This window comes from Bos javanicus, chromosome 28, assembly GCF_032452875.1.
Source record: "Bos javanicus breed banteng chromosome 28, ARS-OSU_banteng_1.0, whole genome shotgun sequence".
In the NCBI taxonomy this organism is placed as follows: domain Eukaryota; kingdom Metazoa; phylum Chordata; class Mammalia; order Artiodactyla; family Bovidae; genus Bos; species Bos javanicus.
In genome coordinates, this window is record NC_083895.1 from 2,557,906 (window position 1) to 2,578,711 (window position 20,806).

A 20,806-nucleotide genomic window follows, 5' to 3' on the forward strand; every position below is an offset into this window, starting at 1 on the left:
CCATTAACTGATAACAGGAATGCATTCTAAGGTTACACTGACAGCATGATTGACTTGTACATCTTCTTGTTCAAATATGGCCTTTTACCTTCAATTTTTTCTTGCAGTGTATCTTCTGAAAAGTCTGATGCTAATGCAGCCAATTTACTCAAGCCAAGAAGCGTTTTCTTCTTTGCAAAGTAACGAGTTTCCCTATTTGCCAAACCCAGAAGTGTTGCATGAGCCTACAATAACAAAATATGAAAACTGTGGTAAAATTCTCAGTATTAAGTTAAAATAATGATTATGTAAAACCCAAACTTGGTTTCCCCGCCTCAAACTATATCACTGAAAGATCAAGTCACTATTAGGAAAACTTAAAACAGATCAGCAGCATACTTTGAGAGTAATCACACAATAAAATATCAGCCACTCACACTGGTCACTGGGAAAAGAGACATGTATAAAACGTTTGCTCTATAATAATTATATATTCACTACAACACCTTGTCAAGGAGAAACGTGAATTTATTTAATGTTTTTACTGATAATTGAACATTTCTATTATAAGAAAATACTCATTACAAAAAATGGCCAATGACTGCTATTTATCTGTTGAAGTTTTTGTGCTTTATTTTATTGTAAATACAGTCAAATTACAATAGGCTTCATTTCTTTTAACTGAGATATAACAAGTAATGGCAATACCATTATAAATGAAAAATACTTTTATCAAATTATGTGAGAGAAAGATAGACATTTTTTAAAAATCTGTAATATTTAACTATAAAAAAATAAACTAGCTAAAAACTAAATTAAAAATTACCTAAATCTGATCCATATAGCTGAAACCTTACCTTTTCTAATTCTTGGCTGTTAATTTCATGTAACCAGCTGAGATGTTCATGAGCTTGTAAAAAATTCGCCAACTGTCCATGCTGAGAAATGGGCTGAGATAATAATTTGCCTCGCTTTCCTTTCTCCAGATACCAACGGAAGAGAAAATCTGAAAAATTCTGTAAAGAACAAAGCAAGAATCCAATAATATTTAGTAATACAGTTTCAAAAAATACATTTCTGATGAAAAAGTATTGTTTTTTTCCCAAAGGTCTTAGACTTCAGCATGGAAATCCTGTTTTTAAACACCAAGTTCCTAATTGTAGGGTCCTCAAATGACTTCATTTGACAAAGGAGGACATCAGATTCAGAATGGGGATCTTGCTCAACGTTACCCAGAATCTAGATGTGCTCTGTCCAATACGGTAGTCACTGCTCACGTGTAGCTGTTTAAACTTAATCTAAAATGTAAAAATCAATTCCTCAAAGACATCAGTCACATTTCAAGTACTCAAAAGGCCATCTGTGGCCAGAGACTCCCATTCTGGACAGCACATATGAGCAAGATCTCATTACAGGAAGGTCTATTGGACACTACTGGGACTCCATCCTTCCAGGGTGAAAGATTCCAGGGTGGAACCGTGTGCCACGCATTCATGTGGCTGGCATGATAAACCAGAATTTAGCGAGGCTCCAAATGCCCAGGACATTTGCTGGATCCTGCAGTAGAGTAAGAGGTTGGGCTGGAAAGGAAGACAAGTGTCCTGCAGGCTCACACATTACTTATGAGATGTTTCCACAAAATGGGGAATTCTGCAAGGAATCACCAGTCCCATTAGATATTTGAAACCAATTAATTCATTGGAATGAATGAATGTAACAGAAGCAGCAATCAAGCCCTGGCCTACCTCTATTCTTGATGAATTGAGTGATCTGCCTTTCATTTTATCTGCCTTCCAGGGGAGAAAAACCACTGCTGATTTCCATCTTTATGGTTAACACACACAAAGACCAAAATACAACTTAGGAAGCAGAAAACTATGAATATGTAGATAACAGAAGCAGACTTAAGAACAATCATTTTGGAATTAGCACAAAAGAACTTTAACTAGTAAACAAATTTTTTTTTTTTAAGAAGTAAAAGAAACAAAGTAGAATGCATGGAAAATGTCAACAGAGAATAAGAATCCTTAAAAAGAATAAAAATTACAATAAGCACAAAGTACTTACTTTAGCACTATTATGAAATACAAGATAAGCCAGGTCCAGAAATCAGGTACTGATCAAATAAGCTATATCCAGTCCATGAAATACCATAACACCATTAAAAATGTGGTTGTGTGATATTCAATGATATGGACAAATGTCTGTTATGTATTAAGTGAAATAAGCAGTTAATAAAACATGCTTCATAGATTAAAAAGACTAAACCAAATGTTTAAAAAAGAGTTCTCTCTGGTGGTAGAATTATGAATGATTTTTTATCTTCTTTTTTCTTTATGGTGGTTTCCTGAATTTTATACAATGTTATGTTTTATAAACATAAACATTTTGATTTTTTATAAAATTTGATTTTTTATAAACATCTTGATTTTTTATAAAAATCAGATTTTATATAAAGATCAACTGGCTAAATAAAATGGCTTTAAGGAACAACTTAAATTTACATAGATAGTGTCATAATGGGAACTTAAAAAAAAAATTAGGTATTAAAAAAAAAAGGAAGCATGATGTCAAAGAAGGAAAACAAGAGTCTTAGGTAAATGGGAATCTGAGCTTTCTTAACATTAGCATCCTATGCTCCCAAGATCTTCCATTCAAACTGTGGAACTCTACCAATATTACTAACCTAAGTACTTTGAAAATACAAAAATAGAAATAAAAAGTCTTGACATATTTTTCAAACATCAAAGAATCCTTCTGTAATATTTATATATAAAAAACTGTCTGACAATTTACAAAGAAACATAATGTACAAATTAGTATCCAGTAAACTGCAAAAAGACTGCATCGTCTTCCAAAAACTCCAAGTAAGAACTTCCCTGGTGGTTCTATGGATGAGAATCTGCCTGTCAATGCAGGGGATATGGGTTCGATCCCTCATTTGTGAGGATTCCACGTGCCATGAATCAACTAAGCCCAAGCATCACAACTGAGCCTGTGCTCTAGGGCCCAAACCTGCAACTCCTGAAGCCCACGTGCCTAGGCTCTGTGCTCTGCGACAAGAGAAGCCACTGCAAGGAGACACCACAGGCTGCAACCAAGAGTAGCTCCCACTCACCGCAGCTGGAGAAAGCCTGCGTGCAGCAATGAAGACCCAGTGCAACCAAAAATAAATAAATAAATAAAATGACACACATTAAAAAAAAAACAAACCACAACCTAAGTAAGACGTAAATGGTAGCGCCTTCTTACAGGATCCACCGCCTGCACTGCTGTGTTCGTTACCTGATCAGCAAACTGGGTCATGTAGCGCTGTAGCCTGGTCTGGTTTTCAGTCTGCTCACACATTTGTACCAAGATATCAAAGTCACAGTATTTTTCTGCCAATGAAGCAGCCCATGGGTACTGGCCTAGTGTGACTGTGGGAATGAGAACAGATGGGAAGAAAATCCTGTTAGTGAAAACTTAATATGTAATAAAAAATAATATTCCTTGAAATTTTGCCTTTATTCCTATTACTTACTAAAAGTACTTAATGGAAACCTTTCTGGTTACTGGCAGTTAGTTTCATAATCCATATAAACTCATTAAAGATGTATATTCAGCCCTTCCTTCATCACTGCCCCCCTAAGATGCTACTCCCCTCCTTCACATAGCAAGGCAAGCTCGTCCCCTGAATCTTGGCTATGACAGTCCGGCTATGTCCTCTGCTGCAGTCTCATCACCCATCCACACCCTCTAATGGCCCTTATCTGCTCTGCCCTATGGTCTAGCCATTCCTATGAAGGTCTCAGACGGTAACAAGTTCTTTGAGAGCCGTCTCCACACGCTGATAATTTATTCCTTTGTAAATCATCTTCAGCATTGTCTAGGAAACCAGGTAAGTAATGACAATAAGGCCGAACAGATGAACACAGAAAGACATACATACGAAGTGTTGCTTAAGTTCTCAGCTACAACTGGGTTAACAATGTTGTACTGAATACCATTGCCTGAATGATCTGACTCCTCCATTCGTTCTGTAGACTCAAAGACCCACAGCCCTCACTATTAAATATGCACTTACGAAGTGGAGATAAGAGATCTGATCTTTTCTGTAGGTATTCCATTTCCAGACTGCTATATCTTTCTTGATCACTGGATTTGTCCACAGACTTGAGCTGAGAAACATAACCATCCAAGAAGCCATCAATCAGTGCTACTAACTGCTCTGTTAGAACGTTTCGGAGGTTGCTGTCTGCCTGAGGATAAACCATCTTCAGGACAGTCCTATGCTGGCGCATTATTGCTGTTCGGATGCCAGCAGGACCGCTGGTTGCTGTGAAATCACACAAAAGAATAGGACAAGTAAGGGTTCCATAATGGCTACAGGGAAGACCAACTGCCTAAAAATTACATCCTGTCACCTTTGATGGAAAAAGAAATCAAACAGGGGGTCAGTAGACACTTGTCTATGTACTGCTCAAAACCATCTCTATGGAGATGGCCTCAGCAGAATCAAGTAAACCGGACTCTTCTTCCTTCTAAATTCCTTTAATGCTACTCCACTTACTTCTGTGTGTTAAATCAACATAAAATATCGTCACTACTTTCAGGGCCTGCTTCTATGAATAACTATACATACTAAAACCTAGTAGATGCACAAGTATCAGTTAAAAAATTAAGCTATAGAGACAGCTGCAAATTATTTCAAGGGAATAAAGTGATTTTTCATAAGATCTGCTCATTTTGGAGATGTCACTTATGTTATTTTTTATTTCATTTACAAACTTGTACTAGGAGAATAATATGACTTCCAAAAATAACAGACCATTAGAAATATATTTTGGGACATCCTAGTGGTTAAGAATTCACCTGCTAATGGAGGGACACAGGCTCAATCCCTGGTCTAGGAAGATTCCACATGCCACAGAGCGGCAGCCCATGTACCACAACTACTAAGCCCACCTGGTGCACCTACAGAAGCCTGTGTGCCTAGGGCCTGTGCTCCACGACGAGAGGCCACTGCAACGAGCAGCCAGCAAATGGCAACGGAGAGTGGCCCCTGCAGCCACAACCAGAGAAAAGCCCGTGTGTCCTTGTGTGCGACAAAGAACCAGCACAACCCCCAAAAGAGAAAAAAATATATAATTTGAGCAACTGCTAATGAATCTGAAAATTGGGATCAATGCTTGCAATCTCACCTGTCCATGGAATATACTCAGGTTCTTTTTCTCCTGACTCTTCTCTTCTATACAAGGAGTTTCTATTTTGTCGATAGTGACTAGCAGCTTGGAGCATGTCCTGGAAAACGAAATGTGTTACCACATGCCGGAAATGAGGGATCCCAGGATCCCTGAGATTATCTGAAACATCAAGTTCTATTATTACAAAAAATTACTCAGCACAGGCCTGTAGGATTACTTTTTGATTCTTTCTGCATTTGAAATTTGTTTTACTCCATAATCTAACTTCAATTTTAGAAAATTATGGTAACCGAAGTAGGAAAATCATCACTATAATATCCATGAGGTAAAATTAAGTGGAATGTTTTAACTGAGCTTTTGAGTAATTAAAAAAGAGAAACTTATTTGTTGTTTCTCAGTTGCTAAGTGGTGTCTGACAATTGTTTAGAAAATTACAATAAAATTAATACATTTACAATGATATATATGTCCTTCTCCAAAATAAAAGGTTTATTCTACCAAACAGAAACTTTTAATATGCATAAGGCACACACTCAAAATGTCTGCTAATTGATAAAATTACTGATGTTTTCCTAACTTTTTGGAATTAACAAATGGCTAACCCATTATGGATTGCTGGTGATGCACAGTAGGAATATGGAAACCACTTTCTCCTCTGTCCACGGTCTGGGCTTTGATTTGCTAGAATCTTCATATGTTTGTACCTTGAGAATACTGTTCACATTGATCACCACCTCCGCCCATTCAACTGATTCCAGGGACGTGTCCTTCAAGACTTGTTCCTCGTGCTCCAGTAAACACTCACAGATGGTATCTACCTGGGACGCCTGCGGAGGACAGAGACAGCACCCACTAGTAAGAGGAACCATGCTGACAGTTGACCATCACAACTGCCTAGACTCGACCCAGCAGGCTTTTCTCACTAAGTTACATCCTCTGCTTAGTAGTCAGAGGGATGGTCAGTGACAAAAACAAATTTAAAAACCAAGGAAAGCTAGAATCTCCTAACTTTTAAAAGGCAGCGAGCCCAAATAACAGTCTGCTAAATAAGCAAATTCTGAACTGTTAGCAGGTAGACTTTTTATTTAAATACCAAGTCACTGAAATATTTATTAGAGTTATGAAGGCTCAATGCCACCTTTAAATAGTATTAGGTTACAAATAATGTCACATTACACTGTAAGACCCTAAACTAATGAATTAAACAAATGAACCAATGGATAAAAATAGTGATTCAACTGGCTAATGAACAGGCTAATTTCTTTCTTTGAAGAATTTATTTTCTTTAGACATAATAGAAATGTTTATAGAATAGTAGTAGCTACGTTGGAGAGGGTGGTGGCACCCCACTCCAGTACTCTTGCCTGGAAAATCCCATGAACAGAGGAGCCTGGTGGGCTGCAGTCCATGGGGTCGCTAAGAGTTGGACATGAGTGAGCAAATTCACTTTCACTTTTCACTTTCCTGCATTGGAGAAGGAAATGGCAACCCACTCCAGTGTTCTTGCCTGGAGAATCCCAGGGACGGGGGAGCCTGGTGGGCTGCCGTCTATGGGGTTGCACAGAGTCAGACACGACTGAAGCGACTTAGCAGCAGCAACAATAGCTACATAGAAACTAAATATATAACTTATAACTGTTCTTTTCTTTTTTTATCATTAATTATTAACACATAAAGGTAACTGAGGAAAAATGTTAAGCACTGAAACATCTGCTTCCAGTTTCAGCTCACAGTTAAGCTTTCACCCTCCTTTATTTATCAAGTGGATATTTACTTGGTAGTTAGCATTGGGCACGCAAAGATAAGAAGAAATGGAAATCAGATTTGTTGCCCTCAAGGAGTTTACAAACCAGTTGAAGGAACAAGACATAAACACATGCACAATGCAGCCCAAATAAAATCACTGTCTTGCAAATCTTGTTCTTCCTTTAGTATTTCTGATGTCACTCAAAGTCATCCTAACAGCCCGAGCAATAAACCTCTGGCACAGTGAATTTGTAAGAGTTTTTTACACTGTTAATGTGAAAAAGATAATGAAAGTAAATGTGACATAGAGGCAGAAAATAACATAAAAGCAAATAAAATGCCAAAACATTTGCTAAATACCCTTATCACATATGTTACGTGTTCAGTGGTTTCAAACATTGCTCATAAGCTGTACCAACACAGTTGGAAGCCCTGTTCTGAAGCTGTGAACTCGCTTTTTAAAGCCCCAGGAGGTGTGGGGCTGCTTCCCAGACTGGAGGCAAGGTGGAGGCTGCACGTTCAAGCAGAGTCTGATCTTTTACCTGGACTGCAAGATCACCTTGCCCACCAATCAGAGCCTAACGTGGGTTAACCAGTTCATCTCTTAAAATGCTAATACCTGTCTGTAATGTAATTTACCACTTCCAAGTGGATGGACAGGTAAAAAGAAAAAAAATTGATACATATTAAACTTATGTGTTCCTTCTTCAGTTCTCTTGAATTCTCTTTTTTCTTGAATTCTCTGTTTTTATTATGATTATGCCATGTGGAAGGACCTTTAGAACTTTACCTAAAGACCAGTAAATGTAAAGAGAAGTGAAGATAAATGGTGATGTAAACAATCTTAAACATTATCATTTTCTATATGGAGTATTCTTTCGAGGAACCAATCATATTTAAAATTTTTTTCTCCTGTCATATCCTACGGTACTACTCATCAATTATGTATCCATCTAACTGATAAGTTTCAGACTCTTCTTTTTTTCCCCAGTTAACTGGAAAATGTACACATACTCGATTAACCAGTATGCTTAGTACTTTGATCTAAAAGTCGAAAAAGGAATCAGGCTCTTGCTCAATTCAATCTGTCATTAATAATTAAAAAAAAAACCTTTATCATGTAAAATTATGTATGAATAAAGACAAAAAGGTGGAGAAGGAAATGGCAACCCACTCCAGTATTCTTGCCTGGAGAATCCCATGGACAGAGGAACCTGGTGGGCTACAGTGGGTGGGTCGGACATGACTGAAGCAACCTAACACGTAGCACATCCTAGATGCTAGCACTGATTACCAAAACTTAATTTCCATTTTCCATAGCTCAAAATCTTAAAATCCAGGGGATGAGCAATTAAATTATTTTGCTTCTGTTTACTTTCTCTGGTGACAATTCCATCATGCCTTAAATAGGAAAATGTCCAATTCTGGCTAATTTACCACTGTTATGCTTATCTTATCCAAGTCCACCTAAGTAGTGCTGTCCCTTCAGAATATTATGAACATAAGTGATTTGATAATTTGTTAAATTACTGAGTGCACCTTCCCAATAAAAAAGAAACTGGTCAGGAGCACTGTTTCTGACTGACCTGAACTGAACTGTGCTCACGAGCCACTCTCCCTCCACTACAACTGAAGATCTGTGCAAATGCACCAACCCTGCCATGTGGCTGAGGCAGGAAAGGACAATTAAGACATTGTATCTGGAGGACAAATCAACCTTCTCCTGTCCCATCCTCAGTGGGGCATGAAGAACAGTTACGGGACATGTGATGTCCTGTGATGCCACAGGACCTGGAACTACCCTTCTCTTTATGGTGACTGTAATTTAAAAAATGACCCTGTTTTGTGTATTTTTTTCTACAACATATTTTTAGTGCATCTTTTTCCTTATTAAATCCAATATTCAAATAAAAAGGTGAACATGGGGGAAAAAAGACAAAAAGGGAAACAAAAAATGACAGTAGTTTGGTTAGATAATAAAATCTGAGGTGAACTGTCTTGGTTTGTTTTAATTCAGATTTCAGGCATACTTCCTTGATTAAAAAACAAAACAAAACAGAAAAGTGTTTTGCCTTACATTCCCTAGAAAACAAGCCCAAACGTATAAAAATGATGTCTTCTTCAAACTAGATACATTTATGGAGTCAACAGATGTGAACATAGTTCAGTGTCAAATTATTTTCAGGTTACAGTACATCAAATATTCAGAATAAAAAAGACTCTTGGCAGAGGCTACTAGTTGCTAGATTATAGCTAAATTGTAGGAGGAAGGAAACAAAATTAGAGGCACCAAACAGAGAAGTTTCCCAAAAGCAAAAAACAATTCCACATTCCACAGAGTTGGGGGAAGGCTAGCACTGTCTCTAAACTCAGATAATGCCACAAAGGTAGGAGGGAGTTCCAGGAAGGACTATGAACTCCAGAAGCAGCCTATCAGCATGCCCAAAACACTGCTGCAGGTGGCTCAGAGCAGGGCCTGTGGTCCCCACTGAGACAGCCGGCCCCGGGCCGTGGTATCAGTGTTCACTCATGGAGATGGGAGGCAGCCCTGTCCTTCACAAGGCTGGGAGCGCTCACTCAGGTACCAGAGCTGTGGGCTGACTTCCAGCACCTTCATCTCTTCTCCCTCCCAAGTTTACAGGAGGTTTTCTTTTTCTCTGAAAATAAATCTGAACCTCCAATTAAAATAAATAAATTTATATTAAAAAAAAATAAAAATGAAGTGGAGGGACTTCCCAGGTGGCCCAGTGGTTAAGAATTCGCCTGCCAATGGAAGAGACAAAGTGGATCCCTGGTCCGGAGGATTCCACATACCACAGGGCAACTACTGAAGCCCTCGCATCCAGCGCCTGTGCTCCACAACAAGAAAAGCTCACACACAGCAATGAAGACTCAGCACAGTCAAAAAGAAGATGCAGAGCAGGATCCTAGCAGGCGGCTGAGAAGAGTTTAGAGAAGGGACTATCTACAAAGCAATGGGCAGGAGTAAGGCCACCCAGACAGGACAGCCACGACTCGCTCCAGGCCTGAAGGGGCACTGGGATGGAGCAGTTGCTGGACACACAGAGGGCAGCCAAAGCGGAGGCTGGTCCAACAGCAGGCACAACAAACAGGCAGAAGCAGCAAGGAAGGGAGGTGGGGACGGTGCTCCAGGCTCTGACCCGACGGTGCTGCCGCTCCACCAGAGCCAACAGGAATGGAGGGGCAGGGGAGCCCCCTGTGGAGGCGCCCTCCAGGGCAGAGTCAAGAGGGGTGTGGAGAAGCACAAGACAACATCAGACATGACAGAGAGGACTTTGTCAACTTCCCAAGCTCTCATTTACAGGGAAAGTGATCAGTGAGTGATGCTTCTGAGTGATAATTTAACCAGAAAACATGGAGTTCAATTCAAAACTCCACGAGATCGTCTGTCCTCAACCCTCTCCTTGCTGGGGGTCCATTCAGTAAATGGCAGTGCTCCAGAGTCATGCTAAGGGGAGGAGGGGGCTCATCTCACCTCTCTAAAGAAGACATCTGCAGGGGTCAGGTTGGACGGGACGTCACAGTCCCTCTTGTTCAAAGCCATCAGGATCACTGTGTTCATGAGGTCAGGAAGCCTCGAGTGGTGGTTCTTGAGGATGATGGCGGCAGCCAGCTTCTCGGCATGCTCACAGAGCAGTAGCCGCGTGGCCATTGGCATCCCTCTCACTGGAAAAGTGCTGAGACGTCTAAAGAGGCCGACCTTGTGGAAAGACGAACATGTGTTCTTAGAGAGCATTCAAAGTAAAACAGAGGAGGATGCAGTCGTATTTCCACCAGAAGCACAGTGGGCACAGAGAGGCTGGCCCCAGTCTCCCCCAGAAAAATCTCCTGCTGTCTGTCTTTGGGGCTGTTACACACACACACACACGCACACACACGTAACCAGCCAGGGCAATTTACACCTATAAGAAAGTACAGGTGTTTCTTTTCTAAGATTACAGTGACCCCAGAGATTCTGTCAACTACTGTTGTCTCTGCCTACCTTACTCCTCAAATGATTGCTTATGGTTATCAAAGAATTATAAAATTGTTCTTTTCTACCTACATTAATCAACTCCCCTCAACTCCAGACCTTTGGAACTAGAAACTCAGAAGTCTTCATGTTCCAGAACCCTAAAGCCAGGGGGAGGATGGGGTCTCTAACCCTCTGCATCAGCTGTCTCTTTACTTGATGCCTATTTCTAACTCAAGAAGGAGAGTTTATATTTAAAACTATTTCCGTAGACACAAGTATGTAGTTGTACATTTTCCCTGATTATTAATGCAAATCTTTCAATGAAATAAGCTCTCAATATTTCAGGAAATATAAAGGTGTAGGCAGAGTGGGATTTTTAGATCTGGACAGACATTCCTTTGCAACAGACACTGCTGCCAGCAGCTGTGCGACTCCACAAGGGTCTGAGCCCAGGGAGGCTGTGACAAGAGCGGCCGCACCAGCTCCAGCTCCACTGTTCCCGCCCTCCAAGAACTAAGCGCTCCCTTAGTGTAGCGTGTTAGGGCCACGGACTCCTCCCATGCCAACAAGCCCACTCTTTGGCAACATGACCTTGCCACTTCTCCCATCTACAAGCAGAATCAATTTCCCAATCCCTTTATTCTGGCCTAGCTTTGTGACTTATTTTGACCAATGACACTTGGGTGGAAACGACAATATGTGATGCCTGAAGCCTACAGCCTTAAGTTCACCTCCTCAGAGTGCTCCCTGAAGGAGAGCACTGGCATAGGAGGCCAGTCCAGCCTAGAGGAGGATGAGACTAGGTAGGAGGGAACCAAGAGGCCCCAGCAGATTGAACAGCACTGCCTGCCAGTCAGGCAAGACACCTGGGGACGTGCCAGATCAGTCAACCCCAAATGTGGTTCAAGGAAGGGGCCCATGGAAGTCAGCAGGACTACCTGTCAAACCCACTGAGTTGTTTCAACTTAGTACATCCTGGGGTGTTTGTTATGTATTAATAGTTAACTGATACACTTGACAATTACATCAGGAGAAAATGTTTTTTTTTCCCCATTGATCTGTAGCCCACCTAAAATACTAACAAAAGGAAGAACTCAATGACTAAATAAAGTTGTCTTGTCACGACAGTAAGAGCAGACAGGAGCCAAACCGTGCATTAAAAGTGAAGCGGTATGCAGGATTAGAAACAACCAAGACATTTCTGGAATCCTCTAGAACCACACTGTCCAATAAGGTAGCCATTATTCAACAAAGTGGTGACTGAAATGTTAGTCAATTAAAAAAAACCTTCAGTTCCTCAGCTGCAGCAGCAATTTCAATTACTCAGCAGTTGCTGGGGACTGAGGCTGCCACCACTACAGAATGCTCTGTTACGGAGCTGACTGCAGTCTTTTTAGCAGAGGCGTTTCTAATGTGGGAGAAAAACACAGAAAAATGGGAATAATCTAACTTTTCTGGATTATGCCTTGGAGACACAATTGATCAACAAGGCAAGGATGGGTGATTTTATGTAACAACTCTGTCTAGCAACAAAAACATTGTCTAATTTTGGGCACAATATAAATGGGAATTTCCCTCTCCCTTAAAAAAAGAGGAATACTTTAAATGAGTACTTGATGCTAATGGCACCTCGAAATTAAACATCTACATATTAGAAAAACCTGTCATCGCCTTCAGATTCTTCACTAACGATACAAAATCAACTCAGGAAAACCTAAACTTTACATAAAAGTACACAGTACAACTGAAGGAAAAGCAGGGTGTCATAAAATGTAACAAGAAAAGTTAAAATAACATTTTTGCTGAAGTATACTATTTTTCTCCTTTTCATCTTATTTCAATGCAGCTTTGATTCTTGCAGTAACAGGTCCCTACCAGCCCTGGAATTATTTACTTAAGTCAGCAAAGAAAATGGACAACAGCAGTCATGTCCCACCCAATGAAACACCTCAGAATTAGCAAGAAAGGGTCTCCTGCTGTCATGAGAGAGCCACAGAAGGCACAGCAAAGTCAGGAGTCCAGCCATTCAGGGTTCACAGCAACTGGGATGCTTACTTGGTGGATGAAGTCCATAAGGAAAGAGTGGGCTTTCATCTTGTCTTCTAGCTGGTGGAGAATAATCAAGGATGTGTTGCTGAACCCAGGTGCTTCTGGTGAAACAATAACAAGACAAACACGTGACACAACGTGGCTTGACACAAGTGGCTTGACAACAACTACTGCTACTAAAAGTGAGAAAAATCTGTACAAAAGGAAAGAACTGACCTTTCAATGCGATTATTAATTACATTACCCAAGAGGTTCAAAATCTATAGGAAACCTTTGGGGCTTTGATAAAATTCATACCACAGTTATTCAAAAAGAAATATATTACTATTGGCTTCATCACTTTGTATTATTCTAAGCCTGACAGTTCAAAACAGTCAAAGAAGGTGAGCACTGCTGTTTCCTTCCCAAGTCTCCAAGGAGCCTATTGCTACTTACTAGGTAGGAAATTAGGGAGAGAAAGGATTCTTGAGACAGTTCCATGGTCCTTGGGAACCAACGGGTAGCCCAATGCTGCCTGGAGGGTAAGAGGAACAATCTGGAGAAGACCCAGGGCAGAACATTGCCCATTTCTACAGGCCAAGGTTTGATCACTGCTGCTGTTAGAAAAACATATAATTTCTATTGGCCAAATTCAGGAGTTACACTAAAATTATCATTTAATTTGGGGCTGCTGCTGCTGCTGCTAAATCGCTTCAGTCGTGTCCGACCCTGTGCAACCCCATAGACGGCAGCCCAACAGGCTCCCCCATCCCTGGGATTCTCCAGGCAAGAATACTGGAGTGGGCTGCCATCTCCTTCTCCAATGCATGAAAGTGGAAAGTGAAAGTGAAGTCGCTCAGTCGTGTCCGACTCTTAGCGACCCCATGGACTGCAGCCTACCAGGCCCCTCCATCCATGGGATTTTCCAGGCAACAGTACTGGAGTGGGGTGCCATTGCCTTCTCCGGTAACTGCCAAATGTTTACCTATGCCACCAATTTCCTTTTAGAAATAAAATGCTGACAAAGCTAAGTAGAGCTAATTAATCTACTTCAGACAACATGTAGGATTTGCTCCAATGTTTCCTCCGTTTCTGTTCTACTATGCAGATCTGTTCTGAGCCCTTTCTGTGTGTATGTGTGTGTTTATGTAAGTAAAATAGATGAGGTAGGGTTTTTGTTGTTGCTGTTCCTTATTTTGGGTGTGCTGCATGGCTGGCAGGATCTCAGTTCCCTCACCAGGGACTGAATGAGGCCATGGCAGTGAACACTCTTGAATCCTAACCACTAGACCACCAGGGAACTACTTGCACTGAGTCCTTTTTAAAATCTGCTATAAGTAAAGTTACAACCTTTTACAAAATACTGAATTAATACTAAATTGTTTCATAAAATAAAAAAAAAAATATGCACCAAGAAATGCCTGAACAAAAAAAGCAGAATATTCTTCTCGAAACAAACATCCCTGCAACATTACACTTCAGATGCTCCTACCCTCAGGCACAGACTCAGCCCATCGCGGATCGGAAGCTGGGTAGTCATCCAGCAGGTCCACGCTGATTTGGGTGACAGCTTTGTCTAGCTCACAATCGGAGTCCAAATCAGAGTGAGAGCAAAACAGCTCATCAACTATCATTTGAGCGTGACCTAAATCTTTTCTGAAATAAAATTAGGAAACAAAAGTATTACAACTCAAAGTACTAAATTCACCATGAAAGTTAATTGTGAAGTTAAAATCCCATATGTTAGCCCAAAGTTTATCACTTTTAGTAACATTTATTTAAAAGGGAGACAACAATTATCCATTCCTTAATTCAACAAATATATGCTGAACATTTACAATATGCAGGCTCCGGAGACAGAACAATAAACAAAACATCAGAATACCGTCCTAAGACTTCACAAAGTCTACAGTGTCAGGAGGAGTAAGACAAGCAGGCAGTGACACACACATAGTCGGAAACTAACAGAGGGCCACAGAGCACACGGAGGAGAAACACAAACCACCAGCGGGGCAGGGAGTCTTCTTGCAGAAGGTGCAGGAAGGCTGGGGTGACTGCAGGAGGGAGACACAGCGGCAGAGACAGGACCCGGCACGCCTGCGTCAAGAGAAGTGAAGGCCTGGGGAATGGCAATCACCCAGAGAGGAGAGAGGGAAGAAGGGTCCAGCGCAGACCTCTCAGGAACACCAGTAACTGAAGGACAGTGTACAGGTCTCAGAAAACATGTGACAGAGTGTGAGCTTAGAAGGAAATGTGATTTGTTCCAGTTTTAAAAGATCATTCTAACTATGCTACGGAGATGGGAGATCAGACATGAGGGAGAAAAATACAGTGAGGAAGTTACTGCAGAAATTTATCCAGGCAAGAGAGGACAGTAGTTTCCACTAGCCATAGCTGCAGCAGAGAAGGAGGCAGACAGGTAGACAGCTTTGAGAAAGAGATACAAGAGGGAAATTCTGGCCACTGGTTAGATCTGATATGTAAAGATGAGTCTAAACAACTGAATGTGGCTGGAACATAGGCTAGGAAAGAAAGAATAATATTTGGAGAAGACAAGCACAGTTTCAGATGTGTTACAACCAGCTGCCTGTGGAATACACAACTGCTTTTGAACATTCGTCATTATATGTACTGGCCCAGAGCAAGGTAGATTTGTGTTTCTTCAGCAAATGAAGCCTGGGAAGGAGAAAAGATTGTTCAGGGAGTAGATAGAGGAAAATATGGAAGACAATAACAACTGGAGACAAGTTTTCAGGGAGTTTAGCTATAGACAGGAACAAACAAAAGAGAAGCTAGCTCAAAGGGGGACACGAAGACTGGTCTTTTTTAAGAATGGCATGTCAGATATAAGACAGGGTAACTAAGAGAGTTCAGTCTCAAGGGAAGCAAGACCCAGTGGCACTCAGAACAAAGACCGAGACTGGTCTCAGGAAGAACACGTCTTCCTGCTCTCCAGGGAGGTAAGGAGAAAGAGGAGCTGGGATGCAGGTAAGCCTGTGCGTGGTAAGTACAGGGAGCTGTCATAATGGCTTCTGCTATCCCTGTGGAATAGGAGGCTGAATCAACTGCTGGGGGGTGAGGGGGTGGAAGGGTAGAGGAGAAACGGGGACAGAGGAGGTGAAGAAAGGGCTGAAATGGTCTCTGGGCAGGACAGGAGACAGAGCTGATCAGAGAAACTCAGAGGAACTGCCAAAAAGTGTTAAAGGCAAGGTTGAAGCTGGAAACCTAGTTGTGCTAGAGGTTACGGGAATACAAAGTGTACTACAGCAAGATCACTCAATAATGAACTATTTTACTCAAAAGACGAAGTTTCTTAAAATTCTCACGAACAAGATTTTATATTTATACTGAGTTCAGCAAAATGAAAATCAAAAGAAAATTAATTTAATTTTAATTAATAAAAATTAGTATTTTTTAACTATATTTTTACTATAATATATAGTAATATATATTATATATATTATATATAATATAATATATAAAAAAGTATATTTTTTACTATAATAAAAAATAGTAATATTACTTTCACAAAAAACTAAACAATAGTTTAAAGTTCTACCCACCAATTTGGGCCCCATGGAAATAATCCTGGTTGTCAGACTGGGGGAAAAGCATGCTACCAGCATCAAAAGGGAAGAGGCCAGAGATGCTGCTAAACACTCTACAATTCACAGGACAGCCCCACAACAAAAATTATCTGCCTCAAAGGTCAATAGTGAGAAGACTGAGAAATGCTGCTTTAAAGGTATCATAATTTCATTTGTGAAAAGTCTTAATTTTTTAAAGACTATTGGCTGATACCACCCCAGAAATGATTACTTGTTAACCTCATGGTACTTCATGCTAAACAGTATAAGCAGAAGGCACAGTTGTGTTAGAAGCCCAATAACACCAGTCCTAAGGTTACTACACTTATCAGCACTTCAGGTCAGGGACCCCTTTTGTACTTAATCATCTTCTCCAGTAAAACATTTAGAAATGACTATGCTGGGTTGAATGGTGTTTCCCCCAAATCCAAGTACACTCAAAAACTCAGCATGTAACCTTATTGGGATATGAGGTTTCTGAAGATATGATCAGCTGAGTTACGATGAGGTCATCCTGGATTGGGGTGGCCCTAAATCCAATGACTGGTGTCATTACCAGGACGCGTGAGGACAGGTGCTCAGGGAAGACAGCCACGGGTGACAGTGGAGACAAGTGAGGGGTGCAGACGTGGCCTGGAGAGCCAGCGGCCAGCAGCCCCGAGGAGCCAGGGAAGGGCAAACAATGGTCCTGGCCCGGAGTCTCAGAGGGAGCTGGCCCTGCTGGTACCTTCATCTTGGACACTAGGCCTCCAGACCTGTGACAGAATAAATTTCTATTGCTTTAAGCCACCCAGTTTGTGCCAATTTATTATAGCAGGCACAGGAAACTAGTACAATGACTCTATTACCATATAAATGTTGAGATGAGACAAGACTGTCAGAGCTGTTAATTAAAGGATAAAATTATACAAGATAAAATCATAGTATTATCCAAATCTTGGTAGTCAGATTGAACACTATGCAATAAAACAAGATTAAAAGAATATTATATAAAAACAGAAATCAAAAACTGACCTAATGGTGCCCTCCTCTGGACAAGAAACTAAGCTTAGCAGACCGTCACTACAACGGCCCAGATCTTTCCAGACATGAGCGCACCGCCCCTTTCAAGCTGACGCCCCTGTGTGAGAGGGCGCCTCCATGCATCAGACACCACTAGGAGTGGAGTTACAGGACCATGAGCTGAGAGTGAGGGGAATGGAGGCAGTACAGTATGAATGTCTCTTAAAAACAAAGATTTGCTGAACCAGAATCCCAGAAATGATAAGCGGTCTGTCCAGTCTCACACAGCTAACTAGGGGCAGAGCAACGGCTGGATCACAATTTTCCTGAGTGTTACTTCCAACATAAATGGAATGCACAACATTTAAGGAAGGTACCAGACACATACTATGCAGAATGTGTGTGGGGGACAAGCAGAGATGACTGTACCCAGTCAGCAAGTGTGACGGAGCGAGTGCAGTTGTCTGCTCTACCCTGTGCATACCCTCTTGTGAGCGCCCTCCCCTGGGGGGCTCCCCCGGACCTCGCCAGGGCCCCTGGGATATTAGTAAACATGAGCAGATAGAGACTTGAGGAGCACTTATGTAGCAATGCTTGCTCCCTCCTGCTCCCGGAACCCTGAGGCTTGAGAGAGGCCAGGGCAGCCTGCTAGATGAAGAGACACCATGTGAGGCAGATGGAGCTGACCAGTTAGGGCCCCCAAAACGTGGGCAAGTGTAGCCAGACAGCTGGCTACTGACCTCAGACCACGCACGAGCTCAGGCAGGACCAAGAAAACTGCCACCCCCAGCGTAACCCCGAACAGCCGAACTGCAGGACCAGAAGCTATATTAAGTAAGCCAGAGAGTTCTGAGGTGATTGCAACAGTACAAAACTCGACCACCAGGCCAACACTTCACAACAGCTAGGATGACCTTGTGTATGAAACTTCACTGCCTTCACATCCTACCTAAAAGACGCTCACAAGCTACCTTTGCAACTCCCACTTCTGGTGCTACACTGCTGCAACACGCGCCAGGGCTGTGTTACGTCACGCTCTTCCCAGCCGGGCTGGAACCCTCCCCTGGCTACCAAAATCAGAGCCAGAGGTTGTTCAAGCACCAAGCTCAGAAAAACATCTAGGTGACGGCATCATTCCTTCAACTCACTCCCACTAGTCAACAAGTAAGTAGCAAATGTCAGTAAAGTGTCCTTGGACATCAAAAGAGCCATAATTTTAAAAACTTGTTATACCTGCAGAATTGCAGAAAAGCAGCTTTGAGCAATTTGGTTTTATCTTCCTGGGCAATAGTTTCATTCTTGGTAGAAGTATCAAAAACCACACTCTGTAAAATAATAAACTATAGTTTAGAGTTGAAGGTATAAGAATATTCTTAGTTACTACAAAAAAAATTAGACTAAGCTATGAGGAAAACAACACAGACACACAAGCTGTTTGCCACACTCTCTGTATCAATGACTTATATACTTAAGACATTTATGGGAACATCAAATGATTAATTAAAGTCCTACAGAAAATGTACATATAATTCAGGAATTATATTGTGAGTAAAATTATTTGAGGATTTCATCACAACACAACCTTTGGATAGGCTTACCCTTACATCACAGAGTATATTTCTAATCATAATGGTTGATTTCAAGCTTAAAGAAAAACTTACAGAAATTTAAAAGAAATGGAATACTGTTAAGATAGCTTCAGAACATATAGCAGGATTGTGAAAACTACATGATTACAAAATAATGAAAGTTTTTCAAAAAGTTACTTTCTGTTGAAACTGTTACTAAATCATTTTCATTTTGAATTACACAAAAAGTCTATATACTTTACGTATTCTTCAAACAGAAATTACTCAAAACGGTATTAATGCTTAAAAGAAGGATAAAAATCTCACAGATTATGAGCTTCAAGATGACAGCGAAAAAAATGACAGTTTTTACCCCACTCTCCCCTCAAAAATCATCCCAGAATACCAAGAAGAAAAACCCCCCATACATCTGTGGTTCCAGTACACAAAGATGGAAAGCAGAGGGAAGAGCCCCAAGTGAGAGTGGGGAGGAGACCAGGCCAACTCGAGCGGTGTGGCAACAGATCCCAAGGACAAGTAACAGACAGCAGGCACAGGTTTCTACATGTGACTGGGCAAAGCTAGAGAGAAAGACATCTACAGAGCTGCTGGGACATGCTGGGAGATTAAACCTGATACCAGGCAGAAGTAAGCAAATACACAATTAGTCCACTCTAAGCATCACATGAAGTTGTACACTAAATAAATATAATCAGCATACTACACTCTGGACTGTAAAACAACATTCACACTGCCATTAGAATGGAACAAATGTATACTGGAATGATAAAGGCAAGGCAGAGGAGTGTAAGTTACCCCAAGTCCTCATCTTCAATAACAGGAGGTCTACAGATGATGAAAAATAATGAATGAGAGACAGTGATATACACATATTACTTAGAAATATGGAGGAAAACACCAAAAAAATAAAAACACCTAAGAGACTTAAAAGTAGTTGCTTCTGAATAAGAGGACAAAGGAAATGAGAGAGAGAAAAGAACTAACGTCTTCATCATAACTCTTAAAACTGTATGACTTTCAAACATTTGTGGGAAATAGTCCAATAAAAATGTTTAAATCCTTTGTAACAGGCTTCCTTGGTAGCTCAGTGGTAAAGAATCTGCCTGCAATGTGAGAGACGTGGGTTTGATCCCTGGGTGGAGAAGATCCTCTGGAGAAGGAAATGGCAACCCACTCCAGTATTCTTGCCTAGGAAATCCCATGGACAGAGGAGCCTGGAAGGTTACAGTTCATAGGGTCGCCAAGAGTCTGACATGACTTAGCAACTACACAACTACAGCAAAATCAACTATATTTAAAAAAAAAATTATGAAACCATGTTACCTCATTGCCTGGTCCAGCAACTGAAGATGCTAGGGAATCTTCAAGATCTTCTGCTAATATGGACACATTTTCCCTTGAAGTAATAGACACCAATCCACTGTTTCTAGAAAAAAGGATAGGTATACCCCCGCAGGAACCAGCTCCTAAAATACTGTCTCCTAAGAGAAAGGAAAATACGCAATCAAATACATATTACCAAACAATACCCTCCTAAATCTACTTCCCTAAGCAGAAGATCCTGCTGACAGCCCTTTACTGTGTTACTCCTACTCTGAACCCAGTTATAACCCTGCATCAAGTCAAGGCTCCTCGCTATCTGCAGAGGCAGGCTGAGTCCTCCATGGTGCTGTGCAAAAGCAGTGAGTACAGTGAGCCAAACAAGAAAATCGT

General features: G+C 41.1%; 1 protein-coding gene across 1 annotated transcript in view; it reads right to left on the reverse strand.

The window, feature by feature from the left end:
- Window positions 1-20,806, reverse strand: part of NUP133 (nucleoporin 133) — a 56,753-nt gene that overhangs the window by 16,183 nt on the left and 19,764 nt on the right. Inside the window, exons 11-21 of the mRNA XM_061404778.1 lie at window positions 20,417-20,574; window positions 18,738-18,829; window positions 14,408-14,571; window positions 12,943-13,037; window positions 10,408-10,632; window positions 5,870-5,992; window positions 5,163-5,262; window positions 4,046-4,297; window positions 3,265-3,398; window positions 837-995; window positions 89-224 (exon numbers count right to left, since the gene is read on the reverse strand). Coding sequence (XP_061260762.1) covers window positions 89-224; window positions 837-995; window positions 3,265-3,398; window positions 4,046-4,297; window positions 5,163-5,262; window positions 5,870-5,992; window positions 10,408-10,632; window positions 12,943-13,037; window positions 14,408-14,571; window positions 18,738-18,829; window positions 20,417-20,574 — 1,638 coding nt within the window. The remainder of the gene's footprint in view (window positions 1-88; window positions 225-836; window positions 996-3,264; window positions 3,399-4,045; window positions 4,298-5,162; window positions 5,263-5,869; window positions 5,993-10,407; window positions 10,633-12,942; window positions 13,038-14,407; window positions 14,572-18,737; window positions 18,830-20,416; window positions 20,575-20,806) is intronic.